At 60.3% G+C, this 24,633-nt stretch overlaps 2 protein-coding genes across 3 annotated transcripts; both read right to left on the bottom strand.

The window, feature by feature from the left end:
- Positions 1 to 4,470: 4,470 nt before the first annotated feature.
- Positions 4,471 to 5,654, bottom strand: OVCA2 (OVCA2 serine hydrolase domain containing). The gene has a single exon (XM_042835761.1). The coding sequence runs from the start codon at positions 5,584 to 5,586 to the stop codon at positions 4,906 to 4,908; it is 681 nt and encodes a 226-aa protein (XP_042691695.1). The 5' UTR covers positions 5,587 to 5,654; the 3' UTR covers positions 4,471 to 4,905.
- A 128-nt stretch (positions 5,655 to 5,782) lies between these two features.
- Positions 5,783 to 19,037, bottom strand: DPH1 (diphthamide biosynthesis 1). 2 transcript variants are annotated; one of them, XM_042835759.1, is made up of 12 exons: positions 18,979 to 19,037; positions 17,951 to 18,100; positions 17,033 to 17,096; positions 12,047 to 12,168; positions 10,748 to 10,902; positions 10,167 to 10,288; positions 8,358 to 8,426; positions 7,628 to 7,784; positions 6,781 to 6,881; positions 6,451 to 6,529; positions 6,260 to 6,370; positions 5,787 to 6,088 (listed from the first exon to the last, which is right to left on the bottom strand). In XM_042835759.1, exons 1-12 carry the CDS (start codon positions 19,034 to 19,036, stop codon positions 6,002 to 6,004), a joined length of 1,275 nt encoding a protein of 424 aa, XP_042691693.1. In that variant the 5' UTR covers position 19,037; the 3' UTR covers positions 5,787 to 6,001. The 2 variants fall into 2 exon arrangements, with proteins under 2 accessions (XP_042691694.1, XP_042691693.1); XM_042835760.1 differs by lacking the exon at positions 6,451 to 6,529 and having other exon boundaries at positions 5,783 to 6,088.
- Between the last annotated feature and the right edge of the window lie 5,596 nt (positions 19,038 to 24,633).

Raw genomic sequence — 24,633 nt, 5'->3', positions numbered from 1 at the left:
GGGGGGGGCAGAGTGGCGCGCGCGGGGATCCCGTCGGGTACAGCCCCGCCTCCCGCGGCAGTAGGAGCTCACATGCAGGCTGCGTTCGCCGCACATCAACTCTTACTGTTCGGGGGGGCGGGCGCGGAGCGGCTCTTCCTCGGCACGGGGAACAGCGCGGACCCCCCTTCCTCTATTCCACATCCCCTCCTACCCCCCCAGCCCGCATTATCCCCCCGCCCCGCAGCCCCTCACCTGCCCTTTCGCCGCCCCGACGGGGAGCTCTCCCGCTTCCCTGTGCCGCGTCGCGATGCGCACCGACGGCTCCGACGAGCGCCGTGCCGCGGGGCTGGGGGAGGAGGTGTGGGGGGAGCACCGGGAGCGGAGCGCGGCCCTACGCGGGCGCGGCGGCGGCGGGGACTGAGAGCGGCCCGACGGGGCGGATGGTGGTGGCCGGGGGCGGGCGCAGGTTGCACAATTCACCCGTCGCGGCCAGGAGATTCCTGAGAGGCGAAGTCAGAGCGGCCCGACCCGCCCCGTTACCGGGCATCGGGCCCTCGGCAGCCGGCGGTGAGCGGTGGCGGTCGGGAGAGCCGGGGGGGGAGGGGTGGGTTGGCACGGGGGGGGGGGGGGAAGAACCCCCAGGAAGCCCTGAGGGGGATGGGCGGTGCTGAACTCATGCAGGTGGGTGCTGGGGACAGAGGGGTTGGGGGGTGACAGCGGCAAGAGGGCAGGATGGGGACAGGGCAGCTGCAGCCTGGTGGACCCCTGCATGAGGGCTGTGCTCTGTTCCCCCACCTGAGGCCAGAGCAGCCCATAGGGAACATCCATGGGCACTCTGTGCCCCATCCCCAGCAGTTCTGTTCGTGCCTGAGTGGGATTTGGGGCGGCCCCATCAGTGGGGAGAACCTACAACTGTGGCAGCCACAGCTGGACTGCAGTGCAGGGAGGGACACCCTGAGGTGCTACTCATCTCCAAAAACACCCTTTGCCCTCCAGAAAAACCCGGGGTCCTGTGGCAGGGGGTCACTTATGGCCACAGGACGATGCCCAAAATGCATCCCCAGGTGATGGGAGCACCCCTGGGACAGGGACAGCCCCCAGCCTGCATCTCCTCAAAGACTCAAAGCGGCGCTGTTGTTGTTTTGAAGGCCAACTTTTGCTCACACATTGGAATTAGTTTTTCTTCCAAAAAACTTAAAAATATCTCAGATTTCTGACACTGGCTTCCAAGGAGCCTGGCTTCCAAGGAACCGAGCACAGGGCCAGGGCTCTATCCATCAAGGGACAGAAGCCTCCCTGCTCCCGTGCTCCTTGGCCACAAGGGGACAGAGCTTGTGGGTGAATGGGTGCTGCACAAACACTGCCCTAGGTTGGGTTGCTGGATGAGAAGCAACACGTGATCCCAGCCTTCCTGCTGCCAGGATGGGGTAAGGCTCATCCTGGGGAGCCCTACCCCTGCCAAGCCCAACGGTGGAGGATTTGGATGCCTCCATCCTGCTCTCCCCAGGTGGGATTTCCCCATGCAGAACACGTGGCCCCAAAGCCCAGCTTCTGCCCAAAGCCTCACAGCTGTGCCACAGGGACCTTGTGCCATGGAGCTGGTGTGTGCAGCACGTGCCCACAGGGCTGGAAGGGGAGAACGGGGGGGAGAAGGGGTGCTGCTGCCCCCCAAAAGGCAGCACGGCCCCTGGATGCCCCTCACCGTCTGCTATTGTTACCATCTGACAGCTTTTGGCGAAACCATCTTTGTGATTCAGCCGTGTTTATCCCAGCCTGTGGCCCGGCCCAGCGTGGGTTTCCATGGAAAACTTCCATCGAAAACAAGGAGAAAAGGAGTTACAGCAGGAGTGACTCAGCCACAACTGGAAGCTTCTGCGGATGAGGCAGAGAAGGGGGGGACTCTTCCCACCAGCTTGGTCCCAACTGGGCAGCGGGGCCCAGGGACACCCCTGGATGTGTCCAGCAGCTCTCTTGTGCCCAAATCCCAGCACACTGCAGGTAAGAGCCAGGCCCAAGGGAGATGCATTGTGTAAGCATCCATGAAACGCATCACCTTTCAGGAGCATCCCCTCCCCAGCAGTCTGCATCGGGCCCTGCACAATGCTGGCTGTAGGGGAGGAAGAGTGAGATGAGTAAGGCTGGAAGGACGGTGAGACCCGCTGTCAGCGCAACCCACGGGAGCCCCTGTTTGTGTCTGCCAGCCCTGCATGGGCAGTGAGAGCAGGAAGGGAGCGGGGGAGGGCCTGAGTCAGCAGCAGCACTGGGGAAGGGATGCAGGGAGCAGGCGGTGGGTGTTTGCCAGTGGGAGGATGCTTGGGATGCTCACAGCATCTCCAGTGCTGCTGGTTGCCTCAGAGCTTGCGGCAGGAATGGCAGCAAGCAGGGGTGCAGCTGCTCTGGGGGGCTGGCACTGCTGTGGACACACTGGGGGGGATGCAGAGAGCTTTGAAAGCTGTTTTGGGGGGCAGAAATAGGGAGCAGAAGGGTGAAGTGCATCCCTGTCACAGGCTCCCATCGCCACTGGGTAAAGGCAACACAGCGGGGAAAAGCAAAACCCCCACGAATAACGCTCTTGGGTAGGAAAGACATTTGCCAGCCTCTCTTTCAGGCTCACATCCCTCCTGTTTTCTTCCCCACGCAGCTCACAAGAAGGTAGATCATAGGAACTAGACCTGGACCAGCAAAAGGTACGTGGCACGGGGCCGAGCTGCTGCTGAGGTGGCAGAAGGCAAGCAGAGGTGCGAGTGGTGCTGCGTGGCATGGGGCAGACACAGCCATGCTCGGAGGGGCTGTGGTGGGCAGGATTCCAGGGCACAGCCCCCTCCTCCGACCAGCAGGTGATGTCTGCAGGAGTCACTTCCCTCCTCCCATCACAGCAGGTGCAAAAACCACCTTCCTCCCGCCCTGCTGACACCTCATGCAGATGAAGGGTCAGCTTGATTTGTTTTCATTATTTGCTTTCAGCTCAGGGAGAAGACACCTGGCTTTTTAAAAATTTTTTTATTGAACCCCTTGAGAATGAGATGCAGATGCTGGAGTATCAAAAAGCCCCCAGAATTCAAGCCCACCCACTCGTCAACCCCCCCCCCTTCCCCTCCATTCTCCCCAGAAGAGCCGCATGGGAAGCAGCAGGGCCATTCTGCTCACTCACCACGCACACACACAGGTCCATCCCTGTTTCCAACGCCAGCGAACGGCTGCGGTGCCTCCGGCCGGTGCTGCTGCGGGACACGGGGGCGGGGGAAGCGGCTGCGGGACCGCAGTGCAGGCTGGACCGCGGCGAGCAGACATCACTGCAGTGCCTCATCCGCGCCGTCCCGCGGTGATGGGCTGCGCCGGCGAAGCGCCACGGCGAGCTGCAAGCTCGGCAATAATGAAACGGCTAACGGCGGGCCGGCCGAGCTGCCTGCTGCTGTCTTTTCACAGCGCCTGGAAGCTCAGGTGGGAAAGCAGCGAGACAAAGGCCCTGCTGCTTTGTCATCACGAGGTTCAGCCTCGCTGTTTTGGCTGCGTTCACCCACCCCCTGCTGCTTGGCAGGGCAACAGGTGTGTAGATGCACAGCAGCATCTCTGCGTCTCCCCGCGTGCTCCTTCCCCACCTCCCTGCGGGCCAAAAGCTGTGTTTTTGCTCCCCAAACCGACCCCCAGCGTCCTCAATGCAGAGACCAAGGGGTGACAGACAGACACCCCACAGCTCTGCATCAGCCCAGGAAGCGGCCAAGCAGCACTGTGATGCCGGAGCCCCCAGAGCCTCCACACCTTTCAGTTACCCAAGAGCAACATCAGTGCAAACCTGACCTGCAGGGGAAAGCAGCCTCATGCTCTCACTGCTGCCTCCATCACGCTGCTGCCACAGAACCAGCAAGAAACCAGAGAGCAAAACTCACACGAATTAAAGCTGCTCAGTTAGTTCTGACCTGCGGCGGATCCCAGGCGTGTTCACGGCTCAGTGAATGCTGAAAGTGCTTCCGTCTACTGATCCACTCCCCGTGGTTGCCTGAGGTTCAGAGCCTCAGCCTGAGGAAGCATGAGGAGCCCATACTCAGGTGACACCTTCCCAACCTGTATCACAGCACTGTTCTCTCCTCCTGGTGCTTGTGACCCACCAGAGAATTGCCCAGCACCATCCTCTGCTCAGCCCCACCTATGAGACCTCAGTGCAGCAATATAGGAGAACAGCCCCACCTGGCAACACGAGCAAACTACCACGTTTAGCATCTACGTGCATTTCATCACTGAAGAAAAAAGGCATCGGAGACCATGTTGTGAGCTGAAGTCCCTCTGGGTACAGACCCGAGGCCGGTGTACCCCAGCACTGAAGCCACGTGGCAGCCAAGCAGGATGCCTACCATCAGAGGAACAACACCAGCATCGCAGATTTCTGTGTGCATTTGGAAAATATCAGACCAAAACCTAGCAATGGTTGAGTTTTTCCTCGTTTGTGAAGGCTCTTTGCACAGCAGAAGATATAACAGATCTCTCAATTCATACAAGCTGAACCAGCAGAGAAATTTAATGCATGAGGCAAACACCAACCCTGACACTGCCAGGAAATGTCTTCTCTAGGCCCAGGCCCATTGAAAGTCTGGCTTCGTTTATTTAGTAGGGGATACTGAAAACACAAACCTTTTTGGATATAAGAGCTGCAAGTACTGTGTGCTCTGCAGCTGCTTCCTCTGACTGAGATCGTACTTTTAAAGGGACTCTGAAAGTCCATCAGGCACAGCTGCATCACTCTCTTGCCTGCAATCCAATGTCACATACATAATAAAGTTGCAAAGAAGAGATACAGAAGAGTTTCACTATGTTAATATAGCAAAAGAGCACAGAGATCGTGACAACCTCTCCAAAGAGAGCAGAAACAGCAAGCTCAGCTCCAAGATGCCCCACCAAGCAGCCCACCACAAATTACAGACACTGCTATCACACTGCTCCAGCCCCTGGCTGCTCAGCCCGGCCCTGCCCAGGGCAGAAACGTTCCAAGAAGCGCAGGTAGGCCTCCTTTTGTGCCGCAGCCACGGGGACGAAGTGCCCGCCGGGGTGCGTGACGACGACGGGCTCCACGAAGCACCGCGCCAGCTCAGCGCTGAGGTGCGCGGCAATGACAGCGTCGGCATCGCCCACGACGTGCAGCGAGGGCAGGGCGATGGGCTCCCGGTAGAAGTGCTCGTGGGCCGGCGCGCGGCTGGCGAAGGCGGCCACCAGGATGGCGAAGGCGACGGGAAAGCGCGGATCCCCGCGGGCCCGCAGGGCGCACACCATAGCGGCCAGCGCCGCACCCTGGCTGAAGCCCAGCAGCCCGTCGAAAGGCCCGCGCTCCTCCAGCGCTCTCGCCACGGCCTCCAGCGATTCCTCCAGCCCTGCCGGCTGATCCGCTGCCTCCGAGGCCTCAAAAGCTCCCGGCCTGGAAAACCACCACCCACGTGGGGGGTCGTCGCTTATTTCATCCTCACTGCCGGGCACGAGGTGCGGAGCATCGAGGGCTACGAGCTCAGCACGGCCTCGCAGAGCCTTGCGCAGCGCGCCGGTGCGCTGTCGGAAGCGACGCTCGCTCTGCCGGTAGCCGTGCAGCGCCAGCAGCCGCAGCGGCCGCCCCTCCGACATGGTGCCCGCCACAGCCGGAAGTGAGCGGCACTTCCGGCCGCCCCCTCTTCCCGCCGGAAAGCTACGCACTGATTGGCTATCGCCGCACGCAAGGAAAGGCTCGGGGAGGACCGTCCGCCGGCGCGCCCCCTTGCGGCGGGAGGTCGCGGGACGGGGATGTGGAGAGGGCGGCCCCGACGGGGTGCCAGTGGAACCGGCGCCGTGCAGTGAGGGGGGATGCGGAATGGGAGGGGCTGCGCGACCCGCTTCCAGCAGGCAACGAGGCCATACGGGCCGTCCTCAGTTCCACCCCTTTCCATCCTGGTGCTGGTACCAGGGATGCCCCAAATCCGTGTGGCCCCGATGATGCTCACCCTGGGGTGGCTGAACCCACGCCAAGTCCCCACAGGTGGCAGCGGGGCCACCGGGACCCTGTTCAGGATGTGGCCGTGTCCTCAGGCGGGTGAGCACTGCGGGAGCCCTCAGTGCCATTCTTCAGGCTGGGGGTTGTGAGTGGCTTCTCCTGTGGGGACAGACATGGGGTAAGCAGAGAAGGGGCCACCTGCGCCCCGACGGAAGGCGCCGCGTGGGCACCAGCCCTGCTCTCCAGGGAGCAAGCCACTGGGTGGCGCTTGTGACACACGGCACCGAGCACCAAGGGACACAGTAGGGACTCCCACCCCCCAGCGCCCACCTGGGCTGGCCGTGCTGAGCGATTGGCCGTCCACGGTCCCAGGGATTGACTGGCATAGAAGTCCATGGGGTACGGCTGTTGCCACTCGATGTCCCCAAGAGCCACCGCTGCCTGCGAGGAAGGGATAAGGGGCTGAGTGCCACTTGCAGTGCTGGGAGGGGTCCTCCTGAAACGCAACGGGGGCTGCTCACCTCATAGGGTGTCAGCAGTGGTTTGCCGAAGGCCTCCCCCCAGTCGATGGAGAGCCGTGGACAGGCGATCTGCACCCACCTGTGAGGAGAATGGCAGCAATAAAGCCCCCAACAGCCCCGTGTGAGAAACCTCAGGACGGCTCTGGACACCGCCGTGAGGAGCTGCTCCCCTTCACCGTGCTGCGTCCCAGGACCAAGAAACATCACCTGGATTTAGGGGCACCACGGAGGAACTCTCCATGACAACAGCCCAGAACTACATCAGGCCCAGCACCGCATTCCCAGCACGGCTCTGGGGCTCCCCACAGGGATGGGGCCGGGAGCACTCACGCATCCACGCCGTCGAAGAGCTGCAGTTTGCTGGGGAAGATCTCAGACAGCAGCACCCGCACGAAGGGCCGGCCCAGGGCACGCAGCCGTGACTCCAGGTGCTGTGGGGAGAAAAACAGCACCGTGGTTCAGGGGCTGGCCAGCCTCATGCTAACCCGCACAGCACTTTCCATCCAGAAGGCCATAGAGAACCCAAAGCTCAGCCCTCAGCCCTCTTGGGAACACAGCTCTGTGTCCCTGCCACATCCAGGGGGCACACACGGTGACAGGGCCGCAGCTCCAGCTCGCACGCCGCTTCCCCTAGCGCGTGCCTCAGCCTAATGAAGTAATTACTGCTCAATGACAACAATCTGTTCTCGTTAGCGGCTGCCAGCCTTGGGACGCCTGCCTGCTGCAGGGCTGAAGGCTGTGGGAGGACGTGAGCAGTGTGGCCGTGACCTCAGAGCCACCAACTGTTTCCCGGGCCCTACTGCGCCCGTCACCTCCCTGAGCCGCCCCCCAAAATCATTCTCAGGATCTCTGCCCCACATCTCACTGCTGATCCCCCAAATCCCCGCCAACATCAACGGCAGCACCTTGGCTCTGCTCCCCTTGCCCGCAGAGACAGCGAACCCAAGCAGGAGTTCATCCAATTAAAACCAAACCAGCGAATTAATTGCTGAGCTGCTCATCCAGGGGGGTCTCCACGGCTGGCCAGTGTTTAATGAGCCCTTGGCCAACCTCCCTCATCTGCTGCTAATTGCCCTGCCCGCACGGCTTGGGGCGGATCGATGGCAGCAAGAGAGGGCAGGCACTGTCCTTGCCCCTTTCCCAGCCATGTCTCCAAGGTGAGGGGACCCAGCAGTACCTGTAGGATGGCAGGGGATCCCTGTCGCCCCAGGGTGCCCAGCAGCAGCCCCCAGCACTGGGCGCGGGTGGCGGAGCGGATGGCGGCCTGCCGGGCTTCACGCATGCGGTCATGGGCATAATGCTCCTGCGAGAAGACCTTGCTGTAGGGATCATACCTGTGGAGCAGACCCAAACTCAGCCACAAGCAGCGCCCAGCCCCACAGATGGCCCCCAAACTGCTCCGTGCCCTCCTTCATTTGCACTAATTAGCTCACAGGGCCCAGCTGGTTCATCAGGAGGGCAACGGGGCCAGGACTGCGCTCCCATCGCAGCCCCCCACACTCAGCCCCTCCCAGTCCCGGCTCATCAATTATAAAGGAATCTTTGATTTGTTGCTTTGTTTGACGAGGAGAATTTTAATCAAATCCCACTCGGGTTTCGGCAGCTTCCCCAGCGCCATAAAGCTGACGCGCGCCTCCCGTTCGTAACAAATGACCTACTAAGAAATTCAGATTTCACCAAATGGGCCCTGCCTTTCGCTCTTGATATTTCATCTGCTTTCAGCAGCCTCATCATCGCGCTTTATGGCCTCTGCCTGCAGCAGCCGGGGAGTTTAATGGCTGCACCTCAAAGAGCTTTCACAGGTACTTGTCAAAATGTTTATATTCAGCCGGAGTAAATGGCTGGTGTTCATCGCATGGAGCGTGGCTCCCTCTGCCCTGCTGGGATGGGGGAGGAGTTGGCCCTACCTGTAGGCGGGTATCCCCGGGTTGGAGATCATGATGGACTCCAGGTGGAAGCGGCCGTCCCCCAAATAGCTGCGGGAGAGAGGGAGAGGAATGGGAGGTGGTGGAGTCGTGTGCTCCTTCCTCAGCATGCAGGGTGTGGAGGGGTGGGTGGATGGACGGATGGACAAATGGATGGATGGACAGATGAATGGACACATGAATGGACAGATGGATGGATGGATGGACAAATGGCTGGATTAATAGATGGATGGACGAATGGACAGATGGGCACATGGATGGATGGACAGACAAGTGGATGCATGGATGGGAGGATGGTTGGATGGACAGACACGTGGATGGAGAGATGGACAAATGGACAGACAGATGGACAAATGGGCAGACAGACGGATGGATGGACAAATGGCTGGCTGGCTGGATGGACAGACGGATGGATACGCAGATGGACGGATGGACAAATGGATGGATGGATGGATGGAGAGATGGTCGATTGGACAGATGGATGGAGAGATGAACAGACAGACGGAGAGATGGACAGTACGAAGAGAAAGACGGACAGACGGACGGACGGATGGATGGATGGACGGACAGCCACTTTTGGAGCAAAAATGGACATGAAGCAGCAGGGCCAGCGCTCCGTCTCTACGGCTGGTTATAGACGTTGCTGCTTCCATTTCTAATCGGATTTCAAGTCAGCAATTACATTTCAAAGCCTTTCATTCAGCTGCCCTAATGGAGTGAGGGCTCGGAAAATGAATTCAGACGTAAAACTTGACTAGATTTTTGCCCTTAATTGGAGAATGACATTTTGGAAGATCAAAGCTAATTTGTCGGCAAAAGTTAGCCCCAGAGACGGGCTAAATAAGAAAATAACAACGCGGGGAGGATGCAGGTATGTTGGGTGTGGGCACCTTGGAGGATTGCGGGTCCCATGCTATGGTTCCAATGGCAGGATGGGTGTGCTCATGCCAGCATGGTGGCTTTGGGGACAGCAGAAACGCAGTGCCTCGCCCCCAGGTCCAGGTGCAGGGCAAAGTCACAGCCCCGTCCCACATGGCTGCCCCATGGCTGGGAACACGAGGGCGATGCTCTGCCTCACCCCGGGTGGCTGAGATGGGGTTTAACACCTCCAAGGGTGGGGTCCTCGTATTTATTTATTCTGCAGCGCACTGTATTCACAGTACATTAAGCATTTCCATTACCTAAAATAATTAGGTGATAGGAAGCGAAGTGCTCCCTCTAATTTGCTGTCCTTAAATAAAATTAATGTTGCTGTGATGTTGGGCCCCGGCCATTTGTCTTTTCCAATTATCCACCCGCCCTTCCATCTATTATCTATTCTGATATACGACTCAATTATTTCCTCTGTGCTACGAGCAGACGCCAATCAGAGCAGCTTTAGGAGCCGGAGGGACCCAGCCCAGCCCACGTACACCCCAGGCAGGGCAGGGGAGGGATGGGCAATCCTGGCACCAGGAAGATGTACCCACAGATTTGGGGAGGGCATAGGGGTGGGGTTGAGGATGGGGTCGAGATTGGAAAGGATTTGGGATAGGGTAGGGATGGGGATGGCTCTAGGGATGAGAATGGCATTGGGATGAGATGGGTTTGGGGACAAGGTTGGGAATGGGGAGAGGGCTGCAGATGTAGTGGGGATGATAACGGAATTGAGAACGGAGACATGACTGGGAATGGGTTTGAGGATAGAGGCAGATTTGAGGATGGGGATGGGGTTGGATGTGGAGCACGGCTCCAGCCTGGCTCTATGCCCTGCCTTGAGCTGCAGGGTCCTTGGGGACAGCAGGTACTTACACAATGGCATCAGTGTCCCGTGCGAGCCGGGGTGATGTGCAGCCCAGTATCTCACCAGGGGACAGAGGCTTACACTGGGGCACACACACCTTGTACTGCGACTGCAGCTCCTTTGAGGCCGCCTGCAGAGACATGGGGTTCAGCCAGAGAGCCAAGATACAGAGCCCACACCCGGCCAAGGCTAGTGACAATCACAGTGCTTGGGGACCCTCAGGGCACCTCAATTTGGAGAGCCACAGGGTGCCTCAGTTCACAAGGTAACGGCCCTGTGGAGCAGAGATGCTCTGCCACACTAGAACAACGTATCAATCAGAAGAGAAGGGAAAATGCTTAACGCTCCAACAGCCTCATGTTTGGATAGACGTGGCTCAAGAGGCTCATTCATCTCCACTCAGGAGCAGACAGACAGACAGACAGAGCTGCTGGAGCTTCCCCCAGCACTGCACCGAAATACCACATGCTCCTCTGCCTGCCCTGACATTTACAGAGCAGCTCCCAGGGGAGCTGGGGAGCGGTGCTGCTGTGAAACATTGATCAGAGTTATCACAAAGCTCTCCATCAACGCGATCGTGGCTGCTCACCTGCACTGCAGCCACAAACTGGATGGTGCTGACCAGGGCCAGGGAAGAGCCTGCGGCGAAGTTGAAGCGGATGGTGTCCAGGAAATGGGATGTGTCAATCTTGATGTCCACAAAGACGTAGAGCATCTTCAGACCACGCGTGGCATCGATGGGGACTGCCAAGAGAAAGAGTGTGAGGATGATTCTGGGGGGCTCTCCTTATGTCCCATAGCCTGGTGTATGGCAGATGGGGGCCTGTTCACTCCAGGCAGGGGGTGCAGATGGAGCACCCATTCATTTCTCTCTGGATAATGGCAGCCCGGGGGGGATCAATGAACACAAATCTAATTACCCCCGGTGCTAAGAAGCCTGTGTCACCACGATTAAGTGAATAATTAAAGTACACAGAGTCCACATCGATCCGCAGCTCCGCATTCACTTCCCATTTTGGTGCGCTTCGCCTGAGCACAATTAAGTGCAAATTACTCCCTCCTGCAGGGCCGGAGGGATGGGGATGGTGGCTCTGGGGTGGCACCCCCAAAAATACCATGGGATCCCACAAGGATAGCTGCGCTGAGCCGGTGTCAGGGTGGGCAGCCCAATAGGTGCCCCTCGGGGTGCTAAATTCATAATGTGGTTTTGAGTTACAGATCTCAACCAGGAGGTCAGTATTTCATAGGGAGCCTGGAGCGATACTACAAACCCCATAAGCATCCCCAGAGCCCCTGCCCAGGCTCAGAGAAGCTGCAGGATGCTGGGAAGATCGAGGTTGCTGCCCAGAACAGCAATTCCACCGATCCACCTTAAAACCCAGAGTGTCTTATTGTTATTTTTGGGCTGATTCCATCCTGGGTGGACTTCAAAGTTAGCAGCATCTGGGACAGCAGCGCAGTTTCCATGGCAACCGGATCCAGAGTACCGTCCGCCTGGGGAGCACACAGCCTCCTCCTCCCTTCCCCTTCCAGCCAGCTCAAAGCCATGTCCCCATTGTCCCCACCGTCCCTATTGTCCCCATCCCCACCAGTAGCTCCCAGGCACAGAGGCTGTGTGCTCTGCTGATGTCAGGCTCAGGGCTGTGATTTGGGCGATGCCACGGCCAAGCAGGCACTGCAGCGCTGCGATAGGGACGCGCTCCGCATGCACTGCTGCTCCCCAAATCCTACCCAAAGGCAGCAACCCAATCAGCCCGGCCCTACCCAGCTCTGCCTTTGGAGAGGGCTTACAGCACTCGGTGCCACGGCCCCATGCTGGCACTGAGCACGGGCACAGTACTGGCAGTCCCCAGTGCCACCGCACACCCCAGAACCCAATGTCACCTACTCAGGCAGCTGTGTCCATAGTGCACCAAGAAGTCAGCACCCAGAGCCCGCGCCGTGTAGTCATCCACGCAGCACGCGCCGTACGTCACATCGCCCATCACCACCGCCTCAGCATCTGTAAACCTGCAGGAGGGACAGCAGTGCAGGCGGCTTCGGGGTGGCATCAGGATGGCAGCGTCGTGGCACACGTCCTCCCTGCCCTCTGCCGGTGTCCCCAGCCCCGCCGTGTCCCTGCCGGCACGTGACACGGTGCGAACGGGGGACCCCTCGGCACGCAGCGGGGAGGACGAGCACTGGCCACTCTCCGAGATGTCAACATGATTAAAGTGGAGAGCGCTAATCCTCCTCTTCAATTGGGTAAAGCTGTTTGCAATTCAGCGGATTATCCGCTCATCAAATAATACGCTGCCAGCTTCCTAATGCAGCGGCACGGAGAGACCCAGCGCACGGCCACCGTGCCGGGGATCGGAGCCAACCCGAACCGTGCCAACCCCATAGCAGAGGCCGTGCCCCCACACACCCTGGGCACTGCTGCTGCCCTCCAGCCCACGCCTGGCTGGCTCTTGGACAGGGACAGCACAAAGTGGCACTGTCCCCTGGAACCCATACCTGGTGCTGCCATTGGGAGATAAAGCCCCGTCGTGTGATTTAAGCGTGCCACCTTCACCGGTGGTTTATTGCACCATTTCGGGGGATTATTAGCTTGGCCACGTTCCCGTGGTGTTTTAATTAGGAAAGCGGGTATCGCAGTGACAAAGCCCCATGCCTGGAGGGCTGCTTCAACCAGATGCTGACGCCTTATTTACACCAAGGTTGTGCCACAGGCTGGGTTGGAAGACCCTTCTGACAGGATGGTGGCTGAGGTGCCATCGGGGTCTGCGTGCCGGTGAGGTCCCAGTGACACCAAGGCAGGGTTTGGGGACAGCAGAGGCGTCACCCCCTGCTGGCACTGGCTGAGGGCCAGGGTCCCCCTCCCTGAGTGCCGTGCAGGGAGCGTTACGTCGGCGGCAAGAATAGAAGTGGTGGGCAGATCTGGGCAGATGGCAGAAGGTGGAGGAATGGCGGAGCGTGCAGAATATTAACAGCTCCGACCCAGCTGCAGAGCTCGGAGAAGGGGACAGGGCACACAGTGTCCCCAGTGCGGGGACAAAGCCACCATCATCTTCGTGTCCTGCCCAAAGCAGACATCCCATGGTCAGGGGTTGCGTTGGGGACAGCTGGAGAATGGGTGTCAGCACCCAGAGCTGCGGTCCCGATGGCATGGATGGGCACATGGCCACCCCACTGCCCATATGGCAGTGCCATAGGGCTGCTGAACGATCCAGAAGGCTCTTTCCCCGCCCCCCGGTTCCCCTCAGCCCCCTTCTCTAATGAGAGGTGATGAGATGAACGTGAATCAGACTCCACACATCTCAGCAAAAGTGGAAAATTATTCAGCTCCTTAAGATTCAGGACGGGGAGGTCTGACTCAGAGCAGCAGCCAGCGCCGCTTAATTTTTTATAGATTAAAATGTATGCAAATTGGCCCAAACCCCAGAGAAAGTCCCTGGGGGTGAAGAGCAAGAAAGTGAAATAGCAATGGTGGAGGGAGGGGATGGCAGAGGGGCACTGTGCTCCCACCCATGGCACGCAGCCATACGAGGACGGGGCTGAGCTGCCTGACCTCATAGCACACTCCTGGACTGGACAGGGGACATGGGACAGACCAAGGACACTGTAGGACGATGGCGGCAGGCTCCCCGTGGTGATGTGGGGACAGCACATGCCGGGGTCACCCACACCGGATGGGCTATGATGGAGCAGCCATAATCTCCTGAGACAAATCAAAGCAGAGCACGGGGGCCTCCCCTTGATGTTTTAATCAGTTCGGCGTCGCCGGAGCCTTTCATCAAACTACAGAGGAAGGAAATGTCAATTAGCATCCACCTGCCCGCGACACGGGACGCTGCACTGCAATGGGACACAGTCCTCGCCATGCTCCATGTCCCCACTGCCCGGTGGTCCGGTGGCACGTCAGGATGTGGTGACAGGGCTGTCCCCACGGGGCTGCGAGCCGTTCTCTCCCTCTGGGAGCTCATGAATATTGAAGACAAGGGGAGGTTATTCATCTTTTCCGTCCCGCAAACCCCGTTCATTCTGAAAAACAGCCCGGCCTTAGTGTTTTCCTCATCTCCCCTAATTCATTATCTCCTCCTTTAAACAGATGGCTCCCAAAATGCCATTTATAAAGTGCCACGCTCAGCACCGGCAGAGGGCTGGGACCCCCTGCACTGCTCTGCCACAGCACGGCGCAGAGGTGACACAACCCAGTGACAAACACGGGGACCCCATCCCTTTGCCAACACCCCCCCCCCCCGGTTTTGCTCCTGCTTGACTTCTGCAAGCAAAACTTCCCAGCCCCAATCCCTGAGAAGGTTTGGAGGGGAGCCCCTGATCCCAACAGCACCATGGGTGCCCAAGTCCTTTTGGGATGGGTATACATGGAACTCTTTGCTCGACCCCAACCTTCCACCCCCCTAAAAGCATTGAGCACAGCCCCAGCGTAGAACAATGCGATTAATTAGCAGAGAAGCCCGTCGCCGAGCCCCATTACCAGGTTCCCAACTTCATTAGCACAGGAAAGCTGCACATAATTAAAATAATGAGTTTGCAATTTTACTGCAAGCGGCTCTGGAAGAGCACCGCTGCAGCTGGGCAATTATTGCCTGCGTGCAGCACGGGGACCCGCAGAGCACCTGCAAGTGGGTCAGGATGGGGAGATGGCAACAGGGATGGGGTTCCCATCCAACGTGAGGATGCAGAGCGCTGTGACCCCATTGTTGGCCTTTGATGCATTCCAGCTCTGTGCTTTGCTGTGCTTTGTGCCTTGAAGCTGGAAAACCCCCCAAAAGATGAAGCTATGGAGCAAAGAACAGCAGTGACCAAGCCACCATGGCTGTCCCATGCCTATCTGGCGCCCATCCCTTTGGCAACAGCTTCCACCAAGGACTGGCCATAGGGCTGCCAGCTCCCCAGTCTCTGTAGGGACACAAGGACATAGGATATGGACACAAGGACACAGACACAAGGATGCAGACGCCGCAGCAGGATGGCATTGGCACGTTCTGACCTCAGGAGGTAGGAGACCTTTGCCCCATTCGCCCCACGCCATCACCGCCCAACCGAGCTGTTCACCATCTCCACTGAAGTGAGAACTTCATTCTCCCTAATGATGCTGTTGTGTGCTTAATGAGGGTGATTAAATCCCCCCTGTGCAGCACCACGCGCTCGAAGGACGAAGGGAACAGGGAGGGCAGCGGTGGCTGAATCCTGCACCCCAAGAAGGGTCCTTTAGGGTTGACACCACAGCAGCTTGGCCAAGGGATGTGGTGTCCCCACAGTGCCATCCACCAGGAGAGGACAGCGCATGGCACCGGGGGGCTCCCCCCCTTTGCTACTGTGGCCACCAGCTCCAGAGCAGGGAAGGGGCAGAGCGGTGCCACCAGCACGTCCCTGACTCCATCACCTCCCCTATTAGCAGGAGACAGGGGGGATTAGCAGCTGCGCAGCCTGACAGCTGATTTTATTAACAAGGAATCAAGAGCCCAGCTGAGCCGCCTGCCGTGCACGGGGAAGGAGGGGGGGTGGGGGGGGGCTGGTGGCCACCCCCCCCCCCCCCCCCCCCCCCCAACACATGGAGCTGGTGGGCTGAGGGCTGCCCCCCGATCCCGAGCTGTTGTCCAGGCTTTCCCCCACGCTGCCACCCCCTCACCGGCACGAGCTCCCTGAATTACATCAGCCACCAGAAACGGAGCCAATTTGGATGCTGCCTGGAGAGCGTCGTGATGCGGCTCCAGCAGCGCACGGCCCCGCCAGCTCAGCAGCCTGCGGGCGGTAGCGAGACCCCCACCTCAACGGGGGCTGCGGACCCCCCACCCCCCTCCACAACTCCACGATAACGACAAAGCTATCAGTGCTAATTAACAGGACTTCACACCGGTCAATGCTGTCAGTGTCTCTATTTGAAAGGCTCTGTGTTAAGTGCCCGGCGCTTTTCCACGATGCTCCAGTGACATCTTCATCCCTGCTCCCAGCCAACATGATGCACAGGGACCAGGAACCCAACCCTGCTCTTGTCCTCACCATCAGGGACTCCAACAAGCAGCCCCCTGCCCTTGGCCCCACTGTTTCCCTGCAGTGGGGCAGACAAGACCCCAGCCCAGCACCATGTGCACATTCTCACTCTCATCCCAGCCCAGCTGACACAGCCCTGGCTACAGAACGTGGAACATGTCACCCTGGGGTTGATGGCAGCTTGACTCTATCCCCATTGGCATTGCACAGATCACATCAACTCCCACCACACCAGAGCACCTGTCCCCAGCTGGAACACAGATGTCACCCAGTGCCCCCAACCAAGGGACAGACCTTGGGGTGCCCTCGGTCAGGGTGCCACCACTGCTGGCAGTGAGGACGAGACTGGTGGGGCTGCTGCAGCTCGGGGAAGCGGGGCTTAAGGTTTCATTCAGATGAAAGAGCCCCTTAATCCGCTGCCTTTGAAGTCAGAGACATGAAAGCGGCTGGGTGCCAAAGCCGGGGAGAGGAGGCAACGCTGCTTAAAGGGACAGACCCACGCAGAGCCACCTGCACTCTGCACCCATCCCCTGCATCCTCCCACCCCTTATGCAGAGATGGGACAGGTGACAAAGCCAGGGTATGTGCCATGACCCCCCCCCCCCAGGTGCTGTCACTTCCCTGTGAGCCTCCTCACAGAAGGTGACAGCGTGCTAACAGATGCTGTGACCCCACTGGTGGTGACACTGAGGTCACAGCTCCAGGGGATGCATCACCAAGGGCACTGTCACCCCGACAGCAGGGATGTGTGACAGCAGTGGGGACCGCAGGCGCTGGGGACGTGGTGTGACCACGCTGTCCCCATCCCCAAGGGGCAGATGGTGCTGCATTAGGTTGGGAGCCCCCCCAGCCCCAATATCAGGTCAAATCTTACCGCTCAATGATATCTGCAATGGTGCAGGCGAACATGAGCAGCCCCTCCGGCATCTGCAGGGCCACTGGGAAGAGAAAGGCTGTGGTTAACGGGGGATGCTCCCAACTGGGGCCCACCCCACAGCACACCGAACCACTTCATCCCTCCCCACAACTGAAATTGGGCACTGTGCCCTCAGAAAGCAGCAGCACAGCACGGATCTCCCCGGAACGGCTCACCCTCTGCCGCTCGCACCCACCCCGTGCGAATGCATTTAATCCCTTTCTGAACCCGCCGACACTCCTTGTCTCTCCCACTTCCCGCTGTAATGAGTTCTGGGTTTTAATTAAGCGCTGCACAGGAAGAGGTACTTTCTTCTGTTTATTTTAAACCTGCTCCTAATAATGTAAACGTGTGCCCCTGGTTCTCCAGCTACAAGAAAGAGTGGATAATCATCGCCTTTTCAGCTCTGCACCATTCATAATTCCACAGCCCTCTGCCATATCCCCCCTTCGTTTGTCTCTTTCCCAACAAAAAGAACTAAATCTATTTAATCTCCCATTGTACAGAGCTGTTCCAAACCTTTGATCGTCCTTCGCTGCCCTTCCCCTTGCTGCTGCTCTCCCACTTTGGAGGTGCCAGCACAGCTCCACGTATGGCATGCATTTATTCACAGTGAGATGATGCCTCTTAGTCCCACTATCCCCAGCTGGGGCTGCCTTTACCCACTGCCACCCAATGGCACTGGTGGCCAAGCACACAGCAGGAAGGTCCTGGCTGCCATCCTGAACACACCCCAGCACTGGCAGCCCCATAGAACCATTCAGGTTGGAAAAGACATCCCAGAACCCCAACTCCAACCCCAGCCCACCCCCACTGCGCCCACCGACCACATCCCTCAGTGCCACAGCCCTCCCACGTCCCCTCCCCACTGCTCACCCTTTTTGGCACCCGCCTGCCGGATCCTCCAGATGGTTTTGGGGATCTCAAAGTTGTAGTTGGAAGGCAGAGCCCCCACTGCCTCCCGCAGCTCTGCATTATTCAGCAGCTCCTCGGGGACCTGGCGGGCAGTGCGACGTGGGGCTCGATCTGGGGATAGAGTGGGAGTCAAGGGGGGAAGCCTATAGGGCATCAGGTCCTTGGGCCATAGGGACACTGTGTCCTAAGGCCATGGAGACATCACACAGGGCACTCTGACCCAGCAGCCACGGGGACTCTGTGTCCTAAGGGCATGGAGACATCACATCCTAGGGCTGTGGGGACACTACAAGTGTAAGTAGTGTCCCCATAGTAGAGGCACAGCACCCTCGGGCTCCAGGGACACAGTGCCCCTAGGGCCATGGGGATCCTGCGACCTAAGCCCATGGGGACACCAAATCCCTGAAGCCACAGAAAGACCCCGTGCCACCTCCCCAGGGATGAACTGCAGCCTCCCTCACCCAACATGGCACAATAATGCTGTTTTTGGGGGAAAAAGTACCTTTTCTGCTCATTATACCTCAGAGCACTGCATTTGTAAGGCCATAGGAACAGTGTCCATAGGACCACAGGGATGACATGTCTATAGGGCCACACGCAGACCTTATGCTACCCGTGGGGATGGGGCCGAGGCACTCTCAGCCCCCACCACCCCCAGGGGCGATGCTTTCTTTTTTTGGGGGGGGAGAGGGGACATAAAAACCAACCCCAAACCCCGATGTTGACACCCATCCCACCAGAGGGCATTCAGCAGCGTCCTCCCCCATACCCGGGGGGGGGAGGACGGGGGAGAAGGGGGGCAGCGCTCCGTTATTCACCGCCGCCACGTCGATCATCGCCCCCCGACGCCGTCATCCAGCGAGCCCACGGCACAGCCGGACGGGCATAGCCGGGACGGGCACAGCCCCCGCCGCCTTCCCCCGCCCGGCGGCCCCCGGTACTCGCCCCGCTTCTCCCCCACGAGGCTCGGTTCTCCTGCCGGTGCCCACCTGCGCTGCTGGCGGAGGGCAGAAGGGCCACGCCGCCGGAGCGCGGCGGTGCCGCCATGGCGCTGGGCCACGTGGAGGCGGGCAGGCAGAGCCAGCCGAGCCCCGAGCGGGCGGGGCGCTCAGACCAGAGCAATCGATGGCCGAGAGAAAGAGATGGAAAGCGCTGCGCACCGCCCCGACGGGACGGGCTGGATGGGGCGGGACGGGTGGCAGGACTGCGTGTGGAGGCTCCGGCACGATGAACGCGCCGGTGTTGGGCTGTACGCCGGGATGTGCGTGGCGTTGAGCCATCGGATTCGTTCCCAAGACGGACCGCGGTGATTTTGGGCTGCGCACCCCGTGCTGAGCTCCCTGTGCTGAGCGGGTGCCGCTCGCAGCTCTGTGGTGCGGTTGCCATGGTGACAGCCGCACCCGCCATGGGGGTCCCCCTCCTCTAGTATGCAAGTGCCTGCGAGTCGGGGGACCCCTGGGGGCCGCGGGGGAGCGGAGTGGTGGTGGTGACCCCCAAAGGATAGCGGGGCCGGCAGCGGGATAACGTGGGATAACGGGATCTGCGGTGGGATGGAGAGAGACCCAGTGGACAGAGGGGACCTCCGCGGACAGCAAAGCGCCGCGGGGACATCGGGATCCCGGTGTGGGATTGGGAACCCGATGGGATGATGGAGGCAGCGGGAGGCGGAAGGTACAGAGGGGACTCGAGGGACAAAGAGCGGGGAAGGAGCGGGTGGAGCGAGAGCCCTGGGCGGAGGGGCAGCGGGGACAGCAGAAATGCGGGTGGGGCAATGGAAAAGCAGAGCTCTACGCTGGGACATCCGGTGTTCCGATAGGGGCGGAGGGGACGATGAGGAGGTGATTCGGAGCCAGCGGGGACGCGATGTGCCGCCCGGCGGGACGGAGGGGACAGCGATGCGGCGTGGTGCCAGCAGCTCCCCGAGGCCAATAGAGCCCCGATGGGGCGGGGGGGGGGGGACCGGGGGGCGGCGCGGGGAAGCGGAGCAGCGGCACTTTCACGAAGTGTCCACGGGAGGCGGGAGAGGCGGCGGCAGAGGAGGAGGAGGAGGAGGAGGAGGAGGAGGAGGAAGGGGGGGCCCGGCCGGGCTCGCCCAGCCCAGCCCAACCCAGCCCGCCCCGTCGCTGCCCCGCCCCGCCCTGCCCAGCCCTGCCCGCCGCTGCAGGCACCGCCGCACCGGCCCCGGGCTCCCCTTCTTTATAGGCTCTGCCCGAGGGGGTGGGGGGCGGCGGCGGCCCCAGCCCCGAGGGGGCGGCTCCCCCCTAAAAGCCGGCGGCGGGACGCGCGGCGGGCAGAGGCGCGGCCGGTGCTCCCGGTGGGGCTCCGCGGGGCGGGCGCTCCCGGTGCCGCTGCGGCTCTGCCCGCCATGCCCCCGCGGGGGCCGCTCGTTCGGGCTCCGCGCTCCCGGTGCAGCCGCCGCTGCCGCCGCCACCACCGCCGCCACCACCGTTCCCCGCCGCCGCCGCTCTGAGCGCCGCCGCCGCTCTTCGCCGTTACCGCCGCGCCGGGAGACCGCGCCCCGCACCGGCATCACGATGCTCCGCCAAGGTGAGCGCCGCAACGGGAGGGCAACGGGTACCGGGGACAGCGGGCAAAGCGGGGGATCCGGTACCGGCTCCGAAGTTTGCCTCCCGCCGAAGTTGGGGCCGCGACGCCGGGCGCTCCCCCCGCAACCAACAGCTACCCGAGCCGCCGCCGGGGTGCGGGCACCGGCGATCCCCGGGGAACGGAACCGGGGAGGGATCGGCGGACGCACGCACGGCGTGTCCCGAGACGACGGTGCTCGGCGCCCGATGGAAGGCAGACTCTGATTTCAGCTCCGCGCGGCCGCTCGGGGTTCGGTGGGGGAAGTTGGGGCGCGTTCTTCTTGTTCTCTCCCCCCCCCACCCCCCTCCACTCCCCTCCCGTCGACCCGAAGAGATTCGCTCCGCTGTGACATCACGCTATTTCCATGGCAACCGCCTGGGACATCATAGGGATGCTTTTTGACATCACAGCCGGGGAGATGCCGACCCTCCGCGGGGGGGGGGGGCGGGAGGGGTCCGCTTCTCCGGTACCGCCGTGCCCGGGTAGGTGCGAGCCGGGGACGGGGGGAAGCAGCACTGCCATACGGAGGGACCCCCCCGAACCCTCGGAAGGGTCACAGCACCGGCCCAGCCCACGGACCACCACATGTCCCCCTCTCCGGCGATGCTCCGGCACGGGAACGCGCGGTGCTGGAGGATGCGGGCGCTGTGCCCACTGCTCCACGCAGCCCTGTGCCGGGGCACCGAGCCCTGCTATCACTCCAGGGATGCCGTTCCCCGCGGGTTTAATGTCACCTTGCGGCTGCGGGGCCTCGCGCTTTGAGCCTCTTCTCTCCATCTCCCGCGTCGGCTTTGTTCGGTGTATTAACTCAAGCGGGCTGAGCTCGATCCCAAATCCCCGTGCATCCCGCTCGGAGAAATCATCACTTCCCGACCCCATTTCCCAGCACCGAGGGGTGGAGGCAAAGCAGGAGCCGGGCTGGAAAAGTGGAGCTGGATGTGGTTGCGTCCCACCAGGGGTTGCAACCTGCTTAAGGTCAGGATCTACGGCTTTATTTCGTTTCTGAAGCTAGGAAAACAAAATGCAAATGAACAGCCTCTGGGCTCATACAAAACCTATCCTTAAAGTTTTTGTCTTGTTAAGCAAGGAAATAGAGTGCCAAATAGGCTTTGTTAAGTGGCAGTCTAATTAATAATTTAAAATCTTGTAGCTGTCTTTCATTAGAATTTATCTGTACATCAACCACAAAATCAGTCAAACACACTCATTTATAAGTTAATGCCGTTTCTGAATAATTCAACAGGCAGTTAGGGGAGGGCCTCCGTCCCGCCCGGAGCCTCTCCCTTCCCTCCTCACCACGGCCCGAGGGCTCTGGGTGGGAGTCCCGGACCCTGCAGCGACCCCAAGGGAGGGGACACCGTGGGGACAACGGGGCAGCAGCTACCAGAGATGGGGACGCTTTGGGGCCACTCTGGGTTTCGATGTGTTGGAGGATTTGGTTGGTTTGAGCGGTGCAGGTGGTGATGTTGCTGCTGCTTCTGCTGTCCCATCCTGCTGCCAGGCAGGGGAATGTGGTTTGGGATCGTATGTGCCATCCCCATGTCCCTGGGGGAAGCAGATCTGTGTGTTTGGTGTCGTCCGTCCCCCCCCCCCACCATGCCTCCTCCTGCCTTTTTGGGGGTTTCTCTGATGTCCCCTGACAGGATGCTGCCCCTTGAGCATGGTGCAAGGCATCACCACCAGTGGGATTTGGGGTGTTTTGGGATGCCAGGACATTACTGGTGAGAGCATGGAGCATTGTGCCAAACCTGAGCAAGGGTGGCAGCAGGGACAGCATCCTGCCAGAGGTGGCAACCACCAGGAGTGCAACATCAGAGGTGCAAGAGGAGATTTCCAGGTCAAGGATGCTACCAAGGTCACTGCTGGCCGTATCTTGGCATGGTTGTGGGGCTCCCAGCTCTCAGTGCTGTGGGGCCAGAGGAAAAATAACGCCAGGGTTGGGAGAAAAGGAGCCGGGGGCAGCTTGGGACAGGGCTGTGGTGCCATTCTGTAGTGCATCCCACCCCACGAGACCCCAGTGAGGAGGGGAATGAGAAAAACGCATCCCCCCCCTCCCCCATCCCCTGCCCGGGAACAGGGAGGCTGTGCCCTGCAGGGCCAGGCACGGCGCAGGCTGGGCTGCGGTTGCTGCACCGAAGAGCTGAGAGCCCAGAAAACCTTTTTGCTCATCAAAGTTTAATTTCATAAAGAGCAGGGAGGAAGCCACAAGCTCTCTGCGCCCGGCGGAGCTGGGGGGAAGCGGGCAGGACGCGGCGCTGCCTGTCCCTGCGGTGGGGATGGGGGGTGAAGGAGGGCGATGCCGTGATGCTCGCGATGAGAACTGAGCTGGTGGTGGAGGAGTCATTGCTGCTCAGTCACCTGCAGTGATGGAGCCCACAGGGGTCCTGGTGGTCCCGTGCACAGTGTCCCCATGTTGCTCCCGGAGGCTGTGGGTGATGCTCCAGATGGCCTTGAAGCGCTGCCCTAGAAACAGCGGTGAACCTGGCAAGAAGGTGTAAAAATGGGTATTTTGGGGGTGTGACTTCACACCACCCCTCCCCGAGGCAGCTGGAGGCAGCGGTGTGGGTCGGAGCCTGTGGTGTGCTGAGGACTGAGGGGTCTCCCCGAGCTTTGTGGGGTGGGGATGAGGCTGGGATGTGGTGACCCCGGCTCTGGGCAGTCTTGGGATGCCGATAAGGGGTTCTGGCAACACAGAATTTGAAGACGATACTGGGCTGGGGAGCACAGGGCCCTGGGGACGCAGTGGCTGGGAGCACTGTGTGTCCTCCAGGAGAGCATCCCCAGCGTGAAGCAGACCCATGCTGTGAGATGAAGCAGTGCCAGCGTGTCACCATGCACAGTGTGCACACAGCACCCATAGGGTGATGCCCCCCAGCCCAGAGGAGCTGCCACCAACCGGCCGACACCGAGAGCTTTGTTTGCAAAGTGCAATCCCGGGGCTTAGCAGCGTTCGGTATCAACGATGGTTATTAACTGCAGATTATGTCTTTAAAAGCGCTTTGGTGGAGCAGCAGGCAGCAGCAGGCTGGCGAGGCGCCGGCACTGATTGTCACGATCGTTTGACGTCCTCAGGGTGGGACATGGCAGGTGCCACCTCAACGTGTCCCCCAGCCCGGCCCCCGCTGGAGGGGGCTGAGCTCTAATTTAGGATCGATGCAACAAGTGGGGGGTGGTGGGGGCACCGAGCATCATCATCCCCTCCTGCACGGCTGGAACGGCCCTGGGTGGTCCTTCTTTGGGTGGCCCAAAGGTGGGGACAGGGGATGAGTCGTCCTATGTCCCTGTGCCAGAAGTGTGGTTGGTGCCATCACCGCTCCGGATGTCACCGCCGGGTCCGATCTCTCAAATCCATCCCCTATCCCCCGTACCATCCCCGCTCACGGCATCTCCATGGAAACCCGCAGCCCCGCGCCTGCAATCAGAGGGGGCCACTTTTAGGAATATTATTTTTACTGATGACAAATGATGGAGGTGCTGACGGAGGAACGCCCGCGCCCGGCATCACCTCCCCAGCGGCCATCCTTTCCCTTCCGGAGCCATCGCATCCCACTAAGGGCTCGGCACGTGCTGGTCTGGTGGCAGATGCAGGACAAGGCAGATAGAATGGGGAATCTTCTTTGTGCAGATTAGGATTGTGGGGCTATTAAGCCGAAAATGCTCCATTTGGTGCAGAAAGCTCCTTTTCCCTTTAATAGCACACCGCCTGGCTGCTGCTCGCCTCCCTGCTGGCAAGGCGAGGGCTTTGGCAAGCGGTGCTTTGCAATGTTCCCGTCGGGTTTGTAGGGCCACGACCTCCTGGCTCCGAGCACACACAGCTGTTTGTGCTGGAATGGATGGCAACGGGTCTTAGCCCCTCGGTGGGCTCCAGTTGATGGCATCCCCTTGGTATCGTGGTGTGGGCACGGTGGATGCTCCACGTGTACCCAGGTCCCAGAGCCGACGGGTACCTGGTGGGCACCTGGATCCCGATTCCCGGTCCCTCAGCCGTTGTTTCCCAGCGAGGAGGAGAGGCAGCAGTGGGTTCGACTGCGAGCTGGCAGAGCTCCGTACAGAGGCAG

Source organism: Centrocercus urophasianus, unplaced genomic scaffold, assembly GCF_019232065.1.
Source record: "Centrocercus urophasianus isolate 14NV4802_14NV808 unplaced genomic scaffold, USGS_Curo_1.0 seq_541, whole genome shotgun sequence".
Lineage (NCBI taxonomy): Eukaryota > Metazoa > Chordata > Aves > Galliformes > Phasianidae > Centrocercus > Centrocercus urophasianus.
The sequence above is the reverse complement of the archived record's forward strand: the minus strand, read 5'-3'. Positions and strand labels throughout refer to the sequence as shown.